Here is a 20,479-nt window from a genome sequence, read left to right on the forward strand (position 1 = left end):
TTGTTGAACTTACTGACTGTAATCCTTCAGATACAATTCAATCTCATTTTTTCCCTGAGAAAGAAAAAAATAGTGTTGTCCTTTTAGAGCAAGGATCACAGTCTACCTTGCACCGCCTGCATTCATGTATATTTCAAACCACTAGACTGAAGGGACTGTGGTTCACTCATATCTTTTGCACAGAATGAACACGCAATACACGTATATTGAATGGACCTGAATTCAACATAGAGATCTATAATCTGAAATAGATTATCTTTAGGATGGCACATTAGGAAGAAAATAAGAATGACTGAATCTTCAAACGATCTTCAGTTTGGGCATCTAGGACTCCAGAAGAGAAGTTCTTTACTCAGACACAACCTGGAAAAGCTAGGATCCTTCCGTATTTGGAACCAGAAACTACCACTTTTCAAATCTGACGCTGTATATGTTACTGTCATTTCTCCCACATTGGCTGAATCAGTTTTGAGTTGCCGACAAACTCTTCTTCTGTTCCTGCCATAAAGATTCCCATCCAGGCCACGGTGAAGTTCAGGGTAATTTAAACTCTTGAAGTGGCAGAAATGTTCTTATAAGAATCCTTCAGGCTTATAGGAGCTAAAGTGATTTTTGGAGGGTTCTTTTTTATTTGGTTAGGTTATACTATGTTTTCAGGGTCGGGGATTTCCTCTCATGTTGATACTTTTCTATAGGATTATAACTTTCTGAATCCCCTTTTATTTTACAGCCAAACATTCAATTAGACTCTAGGTGGCTGGTGCATAATGCAGAAATGCAAAAGGTGGAGGGTTATGGTTTGGGTCCAGAAGATCATTTGGACTGCTTGAACAAGGCACAGTCAACACCATGAAGGAATATTTTTCAGATGACCAAAGCTGTTGCAGAAATCAAAAGATTTTGATTCTACAATGACATAAATATATTTATGTATATGCATTTACTTATTTATTTATGCACTCAACAAAAATTTATTAAGTACCCAACTACATACAAGATACGAAGGTAGACTAAAATGTAATAAAACATGGTCTCTGTCCTCAGAGAGAATATATTCCCTACCAAATGTTTCCTTTTTTGACAAGCAAGTGAGTTTTCCAATGAACATCTTAATTTTTCTTTTTAAAAACTAATCAAATGGAACCACTATTTTAAGAATATTAACAAATTATATTCTCAGAACTCTGATGCTACAGAAATCGAATATTAATAAAGAGGCCACTGCTCTCCAGGGTGCAAGTGATCATGAAAGTCTCTTCTCCCACTAAAATTTTATGATTCAATGACTATTGAACTCCTTAATAAAAATGACTAGGAAGATGACATGGCAAGACTTTATGAAGTTGTATGAAGAAACAGTATTAGTTGGAGATACAGGCAAAAGTGATATTTATTTGTTATCTGACACCTTCAAAAATATCGATACTTCTAACTTTGTCTTGTGAAAACATCTTTCATGTAAGCGGATTTAAAAATTCTTGAGTGTCTTCAGTGCTGCAAATCACATAGTTCAATACTCAGGATAAATCGCCTGTTGTTCAAACTGTCTAGGTCAATTCTCAAACTTGCATTTATAACAAAGAATTAAATTCCCTTAGATCAAAAATCAATTCCATATTCTACAAAAGTTATACCTCAATTTAGAAAATAAAAATATTTCATTTAAAACACAGTTTTATAAAATTGTATTAAGCCAACTGATGTTTGATCAAATATCCGTTCATCTTAAGAGCTTACTAAAGCAATTGCAACTTGCTGATATATGTGAAGATTCTGGAAGAAATCGGGTCAAAGCATTTGACATTAAACGTAATTAATATTTTTCAAGATTTAAACACAACATTCCCTTAAGATATAAAGTACCCAAGTCTAATCCACTAGGTACAATCTGCATTCTCAGTCAGTAATCAAATGTTCCCGGTGCACAAGAATTCTGCCACTACAGATACTCATCCCTCAGAGAGCAAATACCTTGGGCAGCCCTGTTGTTCCGGATGTGTAAAGAATATACAGCGGGTGTTCTGAAAGAACAGGAACACAGTCATGTGACTGTGCTTTGGCCATCTCTTCATCCCAATCGAGGTCACGGCCTGGAGCCAAAGGAACTGTCTCCTACACAGGAAGTATACAGGAATATACACTGAACAAAGGAGGTTACAGCAGAACAATGGAGACTGACTAAATCTATATATATTAGTCTGAGCAGCTGACTGAAAGTCTAGGCCTAGATAGCACTAAATATCAGATTGATGACTACATATTTCAGGGTCATGAGTTAAAAATATTCCTAAAAAGTCCGACAGTTTAATGTTGGCTTCAACTTGAAATGACCAAAGAACATGTTTTATTCAAATCTAAGGATATCTTTAAGAAATCCAAAGTGATGCAGTCATGTTTTCATCAACAGTCAGAGCTTAACTAACAGAGGTTCATGTTTTCCATAAACATATGTACACTATTAACTTTATAAACCAATTTCTATTTTTCTAACTTCTTTTCTTTTATTTTGGAACTAAAGTCTTCACGATGAAATGTCAACTAACCCATTAACATTTTTCTTTATACAGGGGCAATTTAGAACTAATACTGTGGCCCTCTTTCCAAATGAGAAAATATTAAATCATTTTCAGGGATGGAGGAGAAATCAATTTTTGCTTTTTCAAGAACAAAAATTCGTTTTGAAAATTAACGAGCATAATTAATAATTAATATGGTAGAAATGTTTGTGTCCTTTTTTATTCCTTGAGCCAAGCTCTGTGTTGTAAACTTCATGGTAATAGAGTCATGAGTTAGAGACAATTAAAAGAGATTAGACCTCTTTATTTAAAATACTGCCAACAAAACGAGCCAGAGAGATAAAGAGTAAGGAAGTGGCTTATGGAAAAATTATTCTCATGGGGAGTCACAACTATTTAAGTAGAATTAAGATTCAGTACATGCCTGATTATTTTCTGAAATGTTAACTAAGCTCCAGATGACACATCAGGAAGTTTATATTTGGTGAATTTATTAGTTTAGGTACAGGGAAGGCTACACATTCCTCAGTGAAAGTTAGTAAGATCCACCATCTAAAGAGACTACGTAACCATTCATTTCATCAAGGTGATCCCCCAGTGAAGCCCAAAGACTCTGAGGGATTTAGAAAAGCCAGGCCATTTCCATTTTTCAGGATACTGAATATATTAATCAGGGTTGTAAATATGGTCATATATTTAAGTGAGTACATTTACAAAATAACACTTCAATCTAATATCACAAATAAAATGCCTTTGTGAATAAACACATTACAGATAACAATCAGAATTGAACTGCGTAAAGGTGAAGTTTAAGGCCCAATTGGCTTCTCTGGCCTCACTCTGATAGACCCTGAATGTGCCAATGAGATAAATAAAAATAGTTAATTATAACCAGATTGTATATTTCCATTTGTTTTTATGAATCAGATAAACACAACTAATTTCAAATCACCAAGCCTTTGACATTACAATAACAGACCTATAAAAAAAAATTACCACACTGCCTAATGAAAAATGTCAATTGAATGATCACAAAATCGAATGAAATGAGGATTAAAAGAATGGTTATTCTTCAGGCTAAGAAAATCCTTTACAGGCATATGTAAAGAAGACTTGGCAAAAGGAAGAGAGGGAAAAATCATCATTAGCTTTTACATATATACATTTACTTCTATAGACACGTCCTGTTACCATTCTTAGAAGGCCAATAATATTGGCAGAGCACCAGAGTTGACTGATGTGATGTTCTTTTGATTCTGTCATTGCTTGCTTGAGGCTTAGGAATGGCAGCAAGGTTTTTACCTCCTTTGGCAAAAATGCAATCCTGGTTAATGAGACACACCACTGAGCCTCATAATTTGTGTCTCTAAACTGAAAGCAAAGCCAGTCCACCTGGCTTAATTACTAACTAAACAGCAGGCCTACCATAAGGGACAAGAGATATCCAAAGCCCTCATCTAAAATAAAGATGAGTCAAAATAGAGGGCAGAGTCTCAAGAAAAAAGGAAAGAGAGAGAAAGCCAGTTATGGGAAGGAGGGATGGAGGCAGGGATATCTACCTATAAAGAGGAAAGAGAAGAGATTTGCATTAGAAAAATCTGAATAGGAAACTTGCATTTCCATTTCAAGTGTGTTTATAAAGTAAAAGAAATAGCACATATCTTATTGATTAAAAGTCATTGAACAAAAGTTCAAATCTTGGCACCAAGATTATTAGCTGTGACTTTGGGCTATGACCTCTCCATAACTCAGTCTCTTCATCTGTAAAATGGGGCCAGGAATAGCATCTACTTCCTTGGTTTGTGAAAATTAAATAGGAAGTATATGAAAGTACTTAGCTTTGGGCCTAGCATAAGTTCCTTACAAATTCATGAGTTTATGTATATGCAAATGCCACACACATACTCACAGAAACGCTTGTGTGTGTGTGTGTATGTGTGTTCCTACCTTTCCTCCAACCTCCTCATACCCAAATCCTCTTTTATTGCTGACTCTCTACTCCTTCCTTAACAGCAACAAGCCTTCTTAAAAATATGCTTGAGGGCATCTGAAAGAAACTCAAAATTCTTTGAGACAGTAAGGATATTAAAATCAATGAGTGCAGCAGTTCATGAACCAGAGACTACTAAAACTTTACACAGAAACTTAATGTGGTAATGGGAATTGCTAGGTGGTAATCAAAATGACATAGTTTTAATGCTTTCTATTCTTTTATCTTGTCATTTAAGCATTTTCTGCAGATAACCTCTCAAGAGTTCCATAAAATTACATGATTCTTTGCACTCTTATCATTTTTCTTCTGCAAAAAATTTTAATCTGCTAGGAACCCAAGTTGGTTCCACTATAAATAGCTGACACTTGCATGGATGTAAAAATAAGGTGATCATTAGATCAAATTTACTAGGAAAAGCACCGTAAGATGTATTCATTGTGGTCTTAGACTGTTTTTTCTTCCTTCATGGATCACAGAATAATTTATCTGTTTAGAATATTCATATTTTGTTTTCCTGAACATAGTTTTATTTCCAGACTAAATGCTTTCTCCAAAATTTTAAAAGATAATTTTTTATATACAAATTAATCATACCACTCCATAAGGCAAGAGAGCTGAGGGATCAAGAATGTGGTCAGAGTGCATGTGTTCAAATCATGACCCTGACATTCACTAGCTGGGCACGTTATTTTATCTCTGTTCATTGGATTCCTCTTACATAACAGGAATAATGCTATTATGTAGCTCATAAGTTATCAGCAAGATTTTTTAAACTATTCATTAGTAGAGTATCAAAAATCATATGGTAAACAGTGTTTGTTAGTATCATCGTGATTATTATAATTTAATACATGACACCACAATAGACTATTCATAGAATCCAATTCATTAACATTACATATTATTATATGTGTTTCAATCTTTTTGTTTTAAGCTAGTTTTTTCATAAAGACAGAAAACATCATTCATACCTTTTTTTTTGCAAAAATGGTGACATTCAGGAAGTCTATTTAATAGTTAATAAATCTAGTGTTTTTTTCACATGGTCAAAACTAGAATCATCCTTAGCACATCACCATAAGCAAGCACCAAATTCAATATTCATATTACCATATTTGGACGATTATAAATGAGCATGTTATCTGGCTTGTGTTGTCCCAGTCTCAGTGCTTCTTCTAGAAGGGGAATGTATTCTACTCTTCTTCCAGGTTCAATCCCAAATGATGCTGTAACAACCACCTTGGGCTGCAACAGAAAAATCACAATAATTGAGAAAGTTGAGCAATACTAATTAGGCGAGCACAATATTTCAGGTGCAGGTTGGCAATTTAACATTTTTAAAGAAGTGTTGTAATAATTCTGTTCTCTATTGAGTAAGTGACCTGAAAACAATAAACCCTTTGTAAATGTTGTAGACCTAACAACTTCCACAGAGATCTCACTTACCTGCTCCAAACTTCCTGTTCGGTGATGCTTTGGGCCAGTAAAAATGAGCTGTTTAAAAAATATTTCCCAAAGAATTCACGAAGCCAGGTAGAATTGTCCTGAACAGGTGACATGCAATCCTAGAGGCCCTGTATTTACCGAGGCGCCCACACTGGTTGGTTGGTGCTGAGGTTGTAGTGTTTCTTAGGTGGGAAGGGTCAGCCTGTTGCTAGCAGGAAGGGTTACTACATTTTTTTATGTCAGCATCTCTGCTTAAATGTGACCACAAAAAAAAAAGGGACCTGAATCTCTGATTTTTTTCTTTCATGATTCTTTTCTCATTCTAAATACATTCATTTTTGCCAAATACTATATTTGTAATTTTGTTGTATTTTTCTTAAAAGGGCCCCCAAGGGATTTAAGTTTCAAGCCCCCAAAGCCTGAACCTGTCATTAAGTTACACTTGGCACTTTTCTTTACCTGACAACTTGCTAGTCCTTCTTCAAGATATACTGTGGAGTAGCCAAAAGGTGTCCCTGGAGGGAGCTGAAGAAGTCAGGGTTAATCTCCATTCTGGGCAGGCCCCAGATGTCCACCTATAGTCAAAATGTTCCTTCAACCCCACACTGAACAGGAAGATCCCCAAGGCCAAATATGGATCCCATTTATCTCTGTGTCTTCTATGCCTGGTCCCAATGCTCGCCATAGCATAAACTCTCAATAAATGTTTTTGGAACTGAACCAAAATTCTCATTAATTTGCAGAAACAAACATGTCTTTATCCTTTTAAGTATACTGTTTCTTCACCAAGAAATCCAAAGCAAAGGAGGCAGATAATAAATTATTCAGGAGACAGATAATCAATCCAAGATAGTGTTTTCATTCCTGAATTCTGATTTCTAGTTATAATGCATTTCATCTAGGAAAGGTTTATATTATACCAAGTTATGCATATATCATACTGTCTGCTTTTTGAATATCATTTAATATTCATGGAGCTGAGGCTCAGTGCAGTTACATAGCTTGCCCCAGGTTACAAGTGGTGGAATCAGAAAGAGGGCTAGTTCTGTCTGGTTACAGAGCCTTTCTCTTCACGCTGTATCAAGCTGCCTTTTAAAAGAAAAAAAAAGAAAGAAAAGAAAAATAAGTCTTGTTTCCTTTTATTATATTTTTAAAGACCTGACATTTGAATAGAGTTCACATTTTAATATCTGCAATACTCACAAAAATAATTCTAGACAACATTCCCTAAGATTAGAATTCAGAATAAATGAAAGTAAGTTCCATATCAAATTAAAAATATATATAGAATATATCAAAGCTTGAATAATTTAATAAAGTCAAAATTAGACTCTTTCCATCAAAAAAAGAATCCCTTCTACATTTCTATTCAACAGCCTTTTATTGGAGATTTTATTTGGTCTAGACTGACTTGTTAGGATACTGTGCAGTCTTCCCATCTTCATCTGTTAAAATAAAGCTTTTTCTTGAGGCAATTTATTTGAAAATCATGACATCGAAATCATTCCTGATTTCAACTATTCATTCTATCCAAGTATCTCAGATATATATCTCTATCTCCTCACCTTTAATTTGACCTGTTCAATGGTCATGCCTATAAGCATATACACTCATTGCTTAAACTCCTTAAGAAAGGTGTGTGTGTGTATGTGTGTGTGTGTGTGTGTGTGTGTTGATGTGGGAAACAAAGGCAGAAGAAAAATTATTAAATTTCCGTACTACCTTACAGCCCATTGACAAGTCCTTGAAACAGAGTGACATTCCTCTAGGGACTCAGCTGTCTCGATGTTAATACTTTGCTAAGGGCAAAAGACAATCTTAGCCTGACCCCCAGGACCCTGTAAGTCTACTTTAACATATAAAAATTCCTTTGGAAACTTACTTTATCTCTACCCCCCCAAGATACATGTTGGCAATCATCCTCCAAGTATATGCTCCACCACTATACACATCTGAAGAGTCTCATGACTGAGTTTTTCCTAAACATAACAATGACCTTTTCCTAACAACAGCTAGCCCCTTCAGGATCCTGGAAACTTTGTTTCCAAAATACCTGGGAGGCTTATGCTATCCTTAACCCCTTCCCAACTTGAAAGTATAGCACGGGCCACTCCTCATGACCCCAATGCAGCTCTCTCTGCCAACGGGTCCTGTCTCCGTTCTTTAATAAAACCACCTTTTTGCACCAAAGACAGCTCAAGAATTCTTTCTTGGCCATCGGCTTCAAACCCAAATGTCTTTCCTACATCATGTGTGATGAATAAAAACTTAGCCAATGATATACTATACATTTTATAAATCCTCATTTTTATGTATCTCAATTTCCCCACATCATATAATTTCCTTAAAAAGGAAATAATACATATAATACATCTCATACTTTTATCCAAATGGTATTTAGGATTTCTATAGCTAGAACGCTGGAGTCTATAGCTTCCTCAAAGGAGACCCCAGCAGCCCATGGTTTGCAGGTAAGTGACTATTTCCCCCCTAGATTTATCTTCATAAGCACTGACTCAATATGTTTGAAAAAGAGAGAAAATAATCTATCCAATTAGTCCACAAACCAGCTTCTTAGTTCTACTAACTGATCTATTACCAGATGAAGTCAGATATGCAAACCCTCACTGTCTGCCTTGCACCCAGGGGACCCTCAATATCTATTAGTTCCCTTGTTAGGAAGGTCTCATCTCGGGTTTGTGAAACTCTGAAGGTCAACCATCTGTTACTCCCGTAACTACCTTCCTTCCTTAATCTTCCCGCTGCTATTACTCTGTTGCACATCGCCCATTACTTCACAGACAGACCACCTGCCAATGGGTCTTATTCCAGGCTCTCACCTCCCTCCCACTCACTATGTCATATTGCCTCCTGTTAGCATTGCTTAAATGTTTTGAGCAGGTGCTCAAAAACTTTGACGAGTCAAGGTCTACAGGACTCAGTTCAGACAAAACTGCCTTTGTAAGCTCACCACCTCTCCCTCTTCAGCCACCTCTGTCTCTTCCCCGTCCTCCCAATGAATTTTACCCTTTACTATCTCTTTAAAGACTCACATTCTTTTTCTCTCCTTTTGGATCCCACAACACCATTCTCTTCAACTGGCTGAATCTTAGGCAAGATCTAACTCAGATCTCAACTGCAGGAAGTCTGCTTCAGCCACTCCAGCTGAAAGAAGTCCTTCCTTCTTCTAACTCAGGGGTCTGTGAACAATGGGTGAGAACCAGACCCTGCCCACAGCATGTTTCTGCCGAGTTCTCGCGGGACGCTGTCATGTCCTCTGCTTCCACAGTGTGTAAAGTTGCTTGAGCACGGCTGGGGAGATGCTGAAGCCACCTGTAACCCACAATGCCTAGAACAGTCACTGTCTGGTAACTGAGCAGAGAAAAGTTGGCTGATTCCTGCTCTCAGTTCATAAGGAGATGATAGCTAACCTTTTTTTAATAAGTACTAAATACCAGGCACTGTGTCAAATGCTTTCAATTCAGTATCTCAGTGATTGTTTCACCACAGCCTTATCAAGTTTGTTATTCTAGGACCCCCATTTAAACATGTCATCCACCCCCCTGATAGCCCTTCTTCACCACTTTGCTTATATCTCCAGTCCTGGAAGTATGTACGTTATAAAGCTACCATGTGTTCCATCCATTTGGTAAGGACCACTCATTACCAAGTTCTCGGGATAGTACCTGGTATATAGTAGGAGGTTAATAAATATGTTAATGAATAAATTGGTTATTAGTTATTTTCCTTGTATGTCTTACACGCCCCAAATACAGGGCAAGCTAACTTGAAAGGTATGCATCTGATCTTATATTTTATAGTCCTCACAGCACCTGGCAAGATGTTTTTCACATAAGATTGACCCCAAAGTAAATTTTTGGGTAATATATATATGCCAAGGAAAACACAAATTTTAAGTAGCTCATTGGAAAGGAGAATCTTATAAGTACAGATCACTCTTGGATGGTTCATTCACAGACAAATATGGCTGTACTGTATGTAGACAGTACTTGATTTCTCCAAATAAAGCACCTACCTTTGCATGATCAATACGACTGCTTAGTTCTTTGGATGCAAATCCCCCAAAAATGAGACTGTGGATGGCTCCTATCCTTGCACATGCCAGCATGGTATACATCGCTTGCGGGATCATGGGCATGTAGATAACCACGGTGTCACCTTTCTTGACACCATGCTTGACCAAAACACCGGCCAGCTTAGAGACCTATAACAAAATCATTACATCAGCCAAGTGTTTTCTGTGTTACTTCACTAAACTTCTAAGACAGTAACACAAGAAGATGATCATCATCTTGGTAGTGGTTTAAAGAAGCCTGAGTAACACATATTTGATGATGATGTAAGCTTAGACCATGGCAGTAATAAAAGACACCTGTCTTAGAGTGACTATAAACCAACTTACTATTATTATGCAATATGAACTCTGTGGCTTAAATTTGCTTAATTATCCATTCAACAACATATTTACTGAGCAACTATGATGGACCAGACACCGTGTTTCAAGTCGGGAACACGAACAATGAAAAACAAAGACGCGGATATGTCCCTGTGGAGCTTTTATTCTAAAGGGGAAATTTGTCCCGTGAACAGAAAAGTAAAATAACGACAAATATGGACATATGTTGGCTTAACTGTTGAAAGAGACAAGTATGTGTCAGGAAAGAAAGCATTATCATACACTTAGAAGGTCAGTCAGACAGACTGTGTTATTATCATTCCTGTTTTAAGTATACGGTAACTGAGACTCAAATATAACAAATAGCTAACCTGGGACCAGAGAGGTAGTAAATGATGTAGCCAGGATACCATCACAAGTCTTTCAACCTCTTATTGTCCATTCTGCTGCCTGAAGCCAATTATTTTCTTCTTTATAGTTCTTTTATACTAATTATCTATACAAAGTGACCGCCCTCTATATTGAGATCAAACATGCAAACTTCTTTCTACTTTTAACACATGTTTTGGGGACCAAAACAGACTGTGTAAAATATACCCAGATCTAAGTGAATACAAAGTTCAACATTCTTTCATTTAAAAAATGTATACCGAGCACCTGTATATGGCAGACACTCTTTTCTGATACATCTGTAAACAAAACAAGACCAAGATCTCTATCCTCAGAGGACTTATGTTTTAGCAGAGTAAATACTTACAATAAACATAAGTCAATTAGGTATTATGTTAAAAGGTAGTCAGTACTGTGGGCGGAGGGGGGAGTAGAACAAAGTAGAGGGGTTGAGAATGAGGGGGATAGGATTCTCAATGGGACACTGAGGGTAGACCTCACTAAGAAAGTGACATTTCAGCAAGGACAGGTACACATTAAGAATAAGTGGATATCCACAGGTATGCTCTTTCCAGCAGAGAGAACAGTACAAAGGTGTGAGGGGGATCATCTGTGATGTGATGGAGTAACAGCAAGGAGACCAGGGAACTGGAACAGAAAGAACAAGGGAGAAAGCGGTGATAGATCAGGTCAGAGAGTGAAAGAAAGGGCCCAGATGAGCCCAATGGGCAATAGGAAGGACTACGGCTTGCCCTTCGATGTGACTGTTCAAGATAATGAACACAGGAGGCCTGAGACAAGGAATTGGGCCACAGGGCTATTCATGGATCTTTTCCTTTCATTCTACTTCTCCTACTTTTTCAGCAAGTTCAAAGGACTTGGAATTCTGATCATTCTTCCTTTTTCTCTTTATTCACTTCTTCTGTGCAGATGGGGAAAGATGTGGTCAAAGTTAAGGGCTCTGGTGAAAGATAGAAAGTAACAAACAACTCTCTTAGTGTTTTGCTCTCCCCTAACTATGTGCTGTAATTTAGTGTTATTTTTTAAGAACTCAAAGCTGCCCAGCAGAAAGTTATGAGAAAGATATACCAAAGTAATATAAATCGTCAATTTAAATTCTATTTGGAGCTCAAGACCAAGAAAAACACTGGAAAACTATAACCAAACCCTCAGGGTGCCATCCCCATAGAAAGTGGACATGCTCTGTGATCACATTACTGGGTATCCCATTTAAGGTACAGCGCTAGGAGAGGCCAATGAAAAGAGCTTATCCTATTTACAGCTATAATTTCAGCATCTTGAATAGTGTCTATTGTTGAATAAAAATGATCTTCATCCAAGACCCAACCTAGCAGTGATTCAGTAACTTTATATTCCAGTCTCACTTCACAATGTTGCTGGAAGATGCCTAACATCTGAAAGAAATTTTCGGTCCTCTGAAAGAAATGATATTGATGAATTCAAGAACTTTTTTGGGGGAAAAAAAATCTCAAAATGACCAAATGTGATGACAAGATGTATTTAAGTTGGAGTCATGGCACATCTTTAAAAAAAAAAAAATGAGCCAACATATTAAAATTAGGAGGCTTCATATACAAATCCAGATTTCCAGGTTCTCCTGAAAAATTGTAAAGTCTAGCAACACTGGGCCTCTGTTTTGGAATGACAGCAATCAATTAAACCTGGTATCAGCGACTAGGTTGAACTCACCATTCCCTGGAGCCATTAATCACAGAGCATAAATTTTTCTTTCCATCCTGAGTTTAAAATATATTCTTCTACATCTTGTTTATTTTATGTTATATGCTTACACCATAGTTCTATGACCATAAAGGGTGTGATATATACTGATAATGAATTTTTTTTCCCCACCCGTTTCTCCTATTTATATTAGCTGCTTGGCTCAGGCATCTGAATTGTGAACCACTTCCCTGAAGACAATTAGTAAATTAGGCTGCACCAGGTCTGTATAACCACTAGATGGCGTCCATTTGGCCTTGTTAACCTTGCTTTTTGCAGTCTCTCAATGTTTTGATTCTGCGCTCACCACATCAGAGTTGCCATAGAGAAAAAAGTTTTACATGATCAATAGAGAAAATTTCTTTTTCAGTAGTGTCCAGGGTAAATGTCACTCCAATAAAATTTTACATTGTAAATTGTACACATATATAAAATTATATATATCTATGTATGTATATATATGAATGGAGTTGAATGGGAAAACATTTCTGGTGACACTAATAGGCATATAAAAAACAAAATATTAGCTCAAGCAAGAAAAATAAGTGGATATTGGTTTAATATGAAAATACGTGGTGATATTTCATTACGAAATATTTCTTACTAACATTAAATCTAGAGATAGTACGGGAGTCTTAGAACAGGATACTGAAGTCTTGTTTCAGACACAAATAAAATCGTTTTGAAAATAAGTGTAGGCAACAGCAAACAAGAAGAGGAAAAATCTAGAAATCCCAGTCATCTGAGAATCCATAATCACTCAAAGAAAGTGCTATGAAACTTCAATACAAAGGGCAATTTGTTTATTGCTATTTCACAGCTCATCTAGTTTTTATTGACTTTCAGATGGAAAAATTATCAAAGAGAAGGAAATCCGATATTATTTTTATTCAGTGTTAATATTCTTCTTATCCTACCATAGATATCTGAATGTAACTTTATAATTTCTATTGCTATCCAAAGAGAAAATAGTTAACATGTATCTTGTATAATCTATAGTTTCTCAATGAAAGGAAAAGTTAAATCATGTGTCCTTCACCCAATCCATATTCATTTTTGCACCTTCTTAAGATTGTGTTTTAATTTATCAACAATTTAATCATTTTCTATCACTCATACACCACTAAATTGGTTTTCCGTCTAATGTCAAGGGCAGTACACATGCTATGAAATCATGGTCAGGCCGTGCCTCTCTGCTAGCAGGAGGATAACTGAGCTGTGAAGGAAGCCCGAAGAAACAAAATGAATGTACATATTCATTTAGATACAACACTATTTGCTTCTTCCCACTAGAGACTATTTGAATTAATCATTATTTGGATTAATAGCTAATTTAAAGCCGCTCAAATGCGTAAGTATCCTGTCATTGATTCAACTTATACAGTATGTGCTATGCATACTATCCTGAAGTCAAGTTTGCAGAGGCAAAATAGGAAGACATAGTCCTTAAAGCAAAGAAATGAAGAGTCCAGGGAAAAAGAACATAAATAAATAGTAATGACAAAGTAAGAAAATGTAACAGCAGATATTTATGTTATGTGAAATGGTATACACATAGATTTGGTTTAAATATAACATACATGCTTATTTTTGATATAAGTAAAAACTTTAAATTTTAAAATTATAAAAAGAAAACATATTAGTATAAATAATAAAAAAGAATTTAATAAATTTTGTATGTAATCATTCTGCAAAATCTTCATTCAAAAGCAGTCTGTGGGTTAGTATAATTTCACGATCAAATTCCATGACACAACTATAAACATTAGGTGAAATTGATCAAAGACTATGTTCTGTAGAGTAAATTAGCACTTGCTTCACAAACAGCAAGTGTGTCTATCTAAAGAAAATCCTGTTTGTATGAGAAAGATAGTGTTGGTGTCCAAATTATAGTAAAAAGATAATAATTATGGGCAATTTCAGGGCCATTTCCAAGAAAATTATATGAAAGAGAAGACAAGAGGAAGCATATTTTCAAGCTGCAATGATGTCTCACTGCACACCCTGGTCCAACCAATCACAGAAAATATAACTAATGTAAAAACCAATTATAGTATCTGAGGAAGCAATCTTCTTTTCCTAAAATTCTACTTGAAAAATATTCAGAAACCTTCCCATGGTGTTCTATATAAAAACACCTCAAAAGATGGGGAGGAAGCAGGGAATTTACAGGTGGGTGCTCTATAAAGTTTGAATCAGACTTTTCTAAAACCCAGTAAGTATAGCCAGCGATCCTAGATAAAGACACAAATGTGGAATAGCTTCCACAAGGCACAAAGTGATGGTATCCTTTAACTGTCCACATGCAAACAAATGTTGCTATTGTTAAGGAGATTTAAGCTACATGATGCCTATTCATTTCCCTCCTGGACCATTTGTCATCTCTTGGTTTCCAATCTTGCCCACTATAGTTTCTTCTTCAGAGAATTCAAAGTGATGGAGCATCCTATCATACTTTGAATAAAATACAGTCTTGGGGCACCCGGGTGGCTCAGTTGGTAAGGGTCTGCCTTCAGCTCAGGTCAGGATCTCAGGGTCCTGGGATCGAGCCCCATGTCGGACTCCCTGCTCAGCGGGGAGTCTGCTTCTCCCTCTCCGTCCCCCCATTCATGCTAGCTCTTGCTCTCTCTCTCTCTCAAATAAATAAATAAATAAATAAATTTTTAGGAAAATATATAGTCTTTACAATGGCACACAAGGTCCTACAGGATCTGACTCGTGGATACTCCCCAACCTCACCTTCTTCCACCTTCTTCTTATTGCTGGCCTCCTGGTGCCCCTTGATGAGCCAAGTTTGTTCTTGTTCCAGGGCCTCTACCTGATCTGATTTTCACTCAAATGGGCACATGGTTCTCTCTCAGTCTCTATTTGGGTCTGTGTTACTGGGTCATCTTCTTGGTGACCAGTAGTTTTTTCTGACAAACTTATCTAAAATGGCAGCCCGAGTCACTCTGTGGAGTCATATTTTTCTTCACTTATATTGTATAACTTTTCATTTATGTTGTATTATCTTTTTATTCAAAATGTATCATCTTCCTAATTAGAATGCAATTTCCCTATAAGGAAAGATGATATCATTCGCTATTATAGCCTATGATGCCCACAGTCGTGCCAAATATATATCGGGTGTCCCAAAAGTATGCTTTAATAAATAAGTAAATTGACTCCATCATCATTCTAGTCCAGAAGAATGAATTCAAAACAGATGGTCTACTGATGTTGTCGAGTTAACTTTCTAAAAGGTCAGAGGTTAGCCACCCTGAAAATAAGACAAATCATCTACTAAGAATCATCTACTATCAATAAATGACAAAAATAAATTAATTAAGCAAATGTAAAAATTCATGGACCAGAATGTCAGGTTTCCAAGAAAGCCAAGTAAGGTAAATGTTTGAAGCAGAGATTTAGGTGAGGCAGGATATAAACCTTCACAGTCAGGCAATGCACTAAGACAAGATTCTCACTGCATTAAAAAATAAAAATTCCCTGTGGGGCCCCTGGGTGGTGCAGTTGATTAAGTGTCCAACTCTTGGTTTCCACTCAGGTGGTGATCTCAGGGTCCTGAGATAGATCCCCCTGTCCGGCTCTGCGTTCAGCGCTGAGTCTGCTTCAGATTCTCTCTCCCTCTCCTTCTGCCCCTCGGGCTAATGCTCTCTCTCTCTCTCTCTCTAAATTAAATAAAAATTTTTAAAAATTAAAAAGATGTAAAAAAATAAAAATTAAAATAAAATAAATAGATAAAAAAATAAAAATTCCCCAATGTAGAGCAGACAAGTGACGTTTTTGGAAATAATTATTTCTCTCAGGATTAGATTTTTCTTTACTTTTTAATGGATGAGTAACTGTTCTTTTTCATGAATCCATTCAGTATATAATATGAGCTTATGCTATAAGGCCTGTATTAGACATGATGTTGGTAAAAAAACAAATACATAAATAAAATATTACCCCAATCCTCAAGGAATATTACTCTGGTCAAGAAATACACTAATAAGTAGATACACTAATAAGTAATGTAAAAAGCAAAAATAAACTCATGTATGGAGAAAGTGTCCTGGACTTCAAATCATGGAGAAATAGCTTCTGGCATAGAGGGAAGTGAAAAGAAGTGAGTTTACACTTCAAACACTCTCAAAAAATCTGGCTGAGAAAATTCAAGGGGATTGGTTGTCTTGTTGTCATTTTGAGTTGATGCTTAGACATTTTCATTTTGAATGCATGACTCTAAACATGGGAAAAAGTAAGCTAGGAAATATTAAAATGTTGCTTTCTCATTTAATTTATTCCTTCCTGTAGCATCTATTAAATTGGTCCAATACTTGTTTTCTTTACATGGCGTATTCTCAGAATCTAATCTAACTTACAATTTATTCAGTTGAGAAGTTATTCAAAACAGAGTTTTAGCTACAATTTTCATAAAAATTTAAATCAGTAGTTGGTGCCTACTCATCTACAATTTCAAATGAAATACAAATGTGTCTGCTAAAACATATTTCACAACATGGCATTATACAAAATAGTTTACAAAAATAATAAGGCTTATGGAGAAATAAGGTTGAGCTAGGACTCAAAAATGAACATAACTAGAGTTCTTTAACATTAGTAAAAGTACTGCGACAGCATCATGTTCCATAGATCAGTTACAGGCTTAAACAGTGGGACTCACGCTTTCTGTTCTAAGATATTCTACTGGAGGGCATTTGCTTCCAAATTTCCTTGCAAAGAGGGACTGGTCAAAACAGCAGTGTAGGTTATGTAGCAGTATCATTAATTATTTTTAAATAATCTTCTTAGTTTTAGATTCTTAAAACCACTTAACTCATCAACACTGGCACTAAAAGATCTTCATCATTTTTTTTTTCTTTTGAAAAGGTTTCAGATATGGATAAGGTGTTCTCTTTAAATTGTGAGAAAGTCTCTCCTGGACTTGCTAACAGGGTAATAATCCAATAGGAAAATGAAGGGGAAAAGGTTTGAATGGGCACTATAGAAAAGTGGAACAAATGGCCAATAAACACAGGAAAAGGAGCTCAATTTCCGTAGTCATTAGGGAAAAGCAAACTAAAACCACAATACAATATCACCACACATTCACCACAAAGTCCCAAATTGAAAAAGACTTGGAATTCTCGGGGCCCCTGGGTGGCTCAGTCGATTAAGCGTCTGCCTTCGGCTCAGGTCATGATACCAGGGTCCTGGGACTGAGTCCTGCATCCGGCTCCCTGCTCAGTGGGATCCTGCTTCTCCTTCTCCATCTGCCACTCCCCCTGCTTGTACTCTTTCTCACTCTCTGTGATAAATAAATAAAATCTTTAAAAAATTAAAAAAAAAAAAGACTTGAGATTCTCAATACCAACTGTTGACAACTGACATTCTCGTACACTGCAAGTGGGAATGTAAATTGGTACAACCGGTTTGGAAAACTATTAAATGAAAGAATCTCATACACAAAGAGTTGAATAAAAAAGCCAGTGAGTACACATTCTATTATTCAGTTTATACAAAGTTCAAAAGCTAGTAAATGTCATCCTGGATGGTGTACAGATGTCTGAATAATAATCCCATAAAGGCTGAATAAGAAATGACTAAAACAAAGCAATAATACGTGCTTCTGGGGGCTGGGGATATTCTGTCTCCTGATCTGGTTACGTGGGTGTGTTCTGTTTGTGAAAAATCTAACAAGCTTTATACTTATGTTCTGTGTACTAATCTGAATGTATATGACATTTCATCCTAAGTTTAAAAAATGGCATGCTAGGAAAAAAACCTACACAAAGCACTGTAAATTCAATCTCATACTAGCATCATTCACCTACTCACTGAGCGTGGAGAAGGTAATTCACCTTACAGAGATATACCTTTTGGCAGAGCTGACTGCAGTACAACTGAAGTTTTTATTGCTTATTTAAGAAGCTTAAAGAAAGAAAACCAAGCATATGCACTGTTGTAACCCTTCCCCTCAACAAGACAACCATTGGCAGCACTGAATTTCTGCATGTTCTGGTTTTTGTGTTATAGGTTCTTGCTTAAGGAAATGCTGATGATGTGACAGACAAAGAACTATCAGATTTTCTTACCCTGACATATTTCTGAGACGATGGAATTCATATTTTGAAAAGAGCATCCTAAAGGTCAGAGTTGGAGGGAAAACTTCTAATGGGACATGGCCCTTGACTTCAGAGTAATTTTCTCCTCCAAATTATTCAGCCTTCATAATTACAATCACCAGCATAATTATATCTCAAAGAATTACCTTCAGTGGAGATAATAGACACTTTCAGTTCGAATTAAATCAGGAAAATTTAGCACACACGGGGTTTCATCAATTTTCCCCATATATATATACTCGTGAAAATTTCTCAAATGCCTTTTAGTGGTCACATTTTTTTTAGCAAACAAATAAATAAAAATTCACAACTGGGGCAACTGGGTAGCTCAGTCGGTTAAGCTTCTGCCTTTAGCTCAGGTCATGATCTCAGGGTCCTGGGATCGAGCCCCATGTCGGGCTCCCTGCTCAGAGGGGAGCTTGCTTCTCCCTCTACCCCCTGCTCATGCTCTCTCTTGTGCTATGTCTCTCTCTCTCAAATAAATAAATAAAATCTTTAAAAAATAAAAATAAAATACATTTAAATTTTTTTAAAAATCACAATTATTTGAATACCAAAAAAGAGCAAACTTACCACACACAAATGGAGGTAAACTCAAAATGAAATTAGAGATAGAGAAAATAAATTTGAAGTAGGAATTTCTAAAAATGATGAGTACACTATATAACATACGCATCCAAATACAAACATAAACTCACACACACCCCTTTATTTCACTGAGTTTTGATAGAACCACTAACTTGAAAAGAGCTACCAAGAGAAGGACACAATAAACACATCCATTTCTCCTGCAATGCAAATCTGGGTTGTAAGTGTGGAAAATTCATGGAGTAAATATTCATCTTGAACTTCCAAGCTCAATGTAAATAAGCTACAATTCTTCACAGGTAGTAAGAGGTCAGAATTTACTTAGAAAGAAGCTCGTGTTATATTACCGATAAAATTCAAAGATAAGAAGTTCCTACACTAAAGGAAGCTAGACTCATTTAGAAATTTCAGATCGTATTTCCTTCATTCATTCCTTCATCATTCAACACATGTTCACTACGCACCAGTCCCCACTCTGTGAACAGAACAAAAGCCCCTTCCCTCAAGGAAAGTACATTCTGGAAGAGGAAACAACACAAAAGAAGATAGCTAAGTAAAAGAAAAACAGCCATACTGAGTAATAAATGGCAAAATTAAAAAGAAAGCAGAAAAGGGAGGTCCGAAGTAGCACAGACATGGGAACATTTGTATTTAATATGGCCAGGGAAAATCTCATCCAGCTACCATGGAAAATAACATCCAGGTACCATGAACCATAGCTATCTGGAAGAAACACTATCTCAAGCAGAAGGTAGGTAAGTACAAAGCTCCAAGTCGGGAATGGAGCAAGTTGAAAGTTAACTGCAGGAGGCAGCGGGGTCAGGGTGTGCAGTGCAGTGGAGCTGGGGTGTGCAGTGTAGTGGGGCTGGGGTATACAGTGCAGTGGGGCTGGGATGTGCAGTGCAGTGGGGCTGGGATGTGCAGTGCTGTGGGGTCGGGTGTGCAGTGCAATGGAGTTGGGGTGTGCAGTGCAGTGGGCCTAAGGTATGCAGTGCAGTGGGGTCAGGATGTGCAATGTAGAGGGGTTGGGTGTGCAGTGCAGTGGAATCGGAGTGCAGTGCAGTGGGGCTGAAATGTGCAATGCAGTGGGGTCAGGATGTGCAGTGCAGTGGAATCGGGGTGTGCAGTGCAGTGGGGCTGGGATGTGCAGTGTAGAGGGGTTGGTTGTGCAGTGCAGTGGGGCTGGGGTGTGCAGTGCAGTGAGGCTGGGGTGTGCAGGGCAGTGAGGTCGGGGTGTGCAGTGCAGTGGGGTTGGGGTGTACAGTGCAGTGAGGCTGAGGTG

The 20,479-nt window shown here is 36.9% G+C and overlaps 1 protein-coding gene across 5 annotated transcripts in view; it reads right to left on the reverse strand.

Moving 5' to 3' along the window:
- The window catches only part of ACSS3 (acyl-CoA synthetase short chain family member 3), a 136,208-nt gene that overhangs the window by 77,866 nt on the left and 37,863 nt on the right, over positions 1–20,479 (reverse strand). For 4 of the 5 annotated variants that reach the window (XR_004678705.1, XM_035002063.1, XM_035002065.1 and 1 more), the window contains exons 3-5: positions 9,992–10,180; positions 5,620–5,754; positions 1,972–2,112 (exon numbers count right to left, since the gene is read on the reverse strand). Coding sequence is in view for 4 of the 5 variants with exons in the window: in XM_035002063.1 (XP_034857954.1) it covers positions 1,972–2,112; positions 5,620–5,754; positions 9,992–10,180 (465 nt within the window). In the remaining variant the exon portion in view is untranslated. The remainder of the gene's footprint in view (positions 1–1,971; positions 2,113–5,619; positions 5,755–9,991; positions 10,181–20,479) is intronic. The other variant, XM_035002064.1, reaches the window with a different exon arrangement.

The sequence above is a fragment of the Mirounga leonina genome, unplaced genomic scaffold (genome assembly GCF_011800145.1).
Source record: "Mirounga leonina isolate KUSES-001 unplaced genomic scaffold, KU_Mleo_1.0 Mir_126, whole genome shotgun sequence".
Classification (NCBI taxonomy): Eukaryota; Metazoa; Chordata; class Mammalia; order Carnivora; family Phocidae; genus Mirounga; species Mirounga leonina.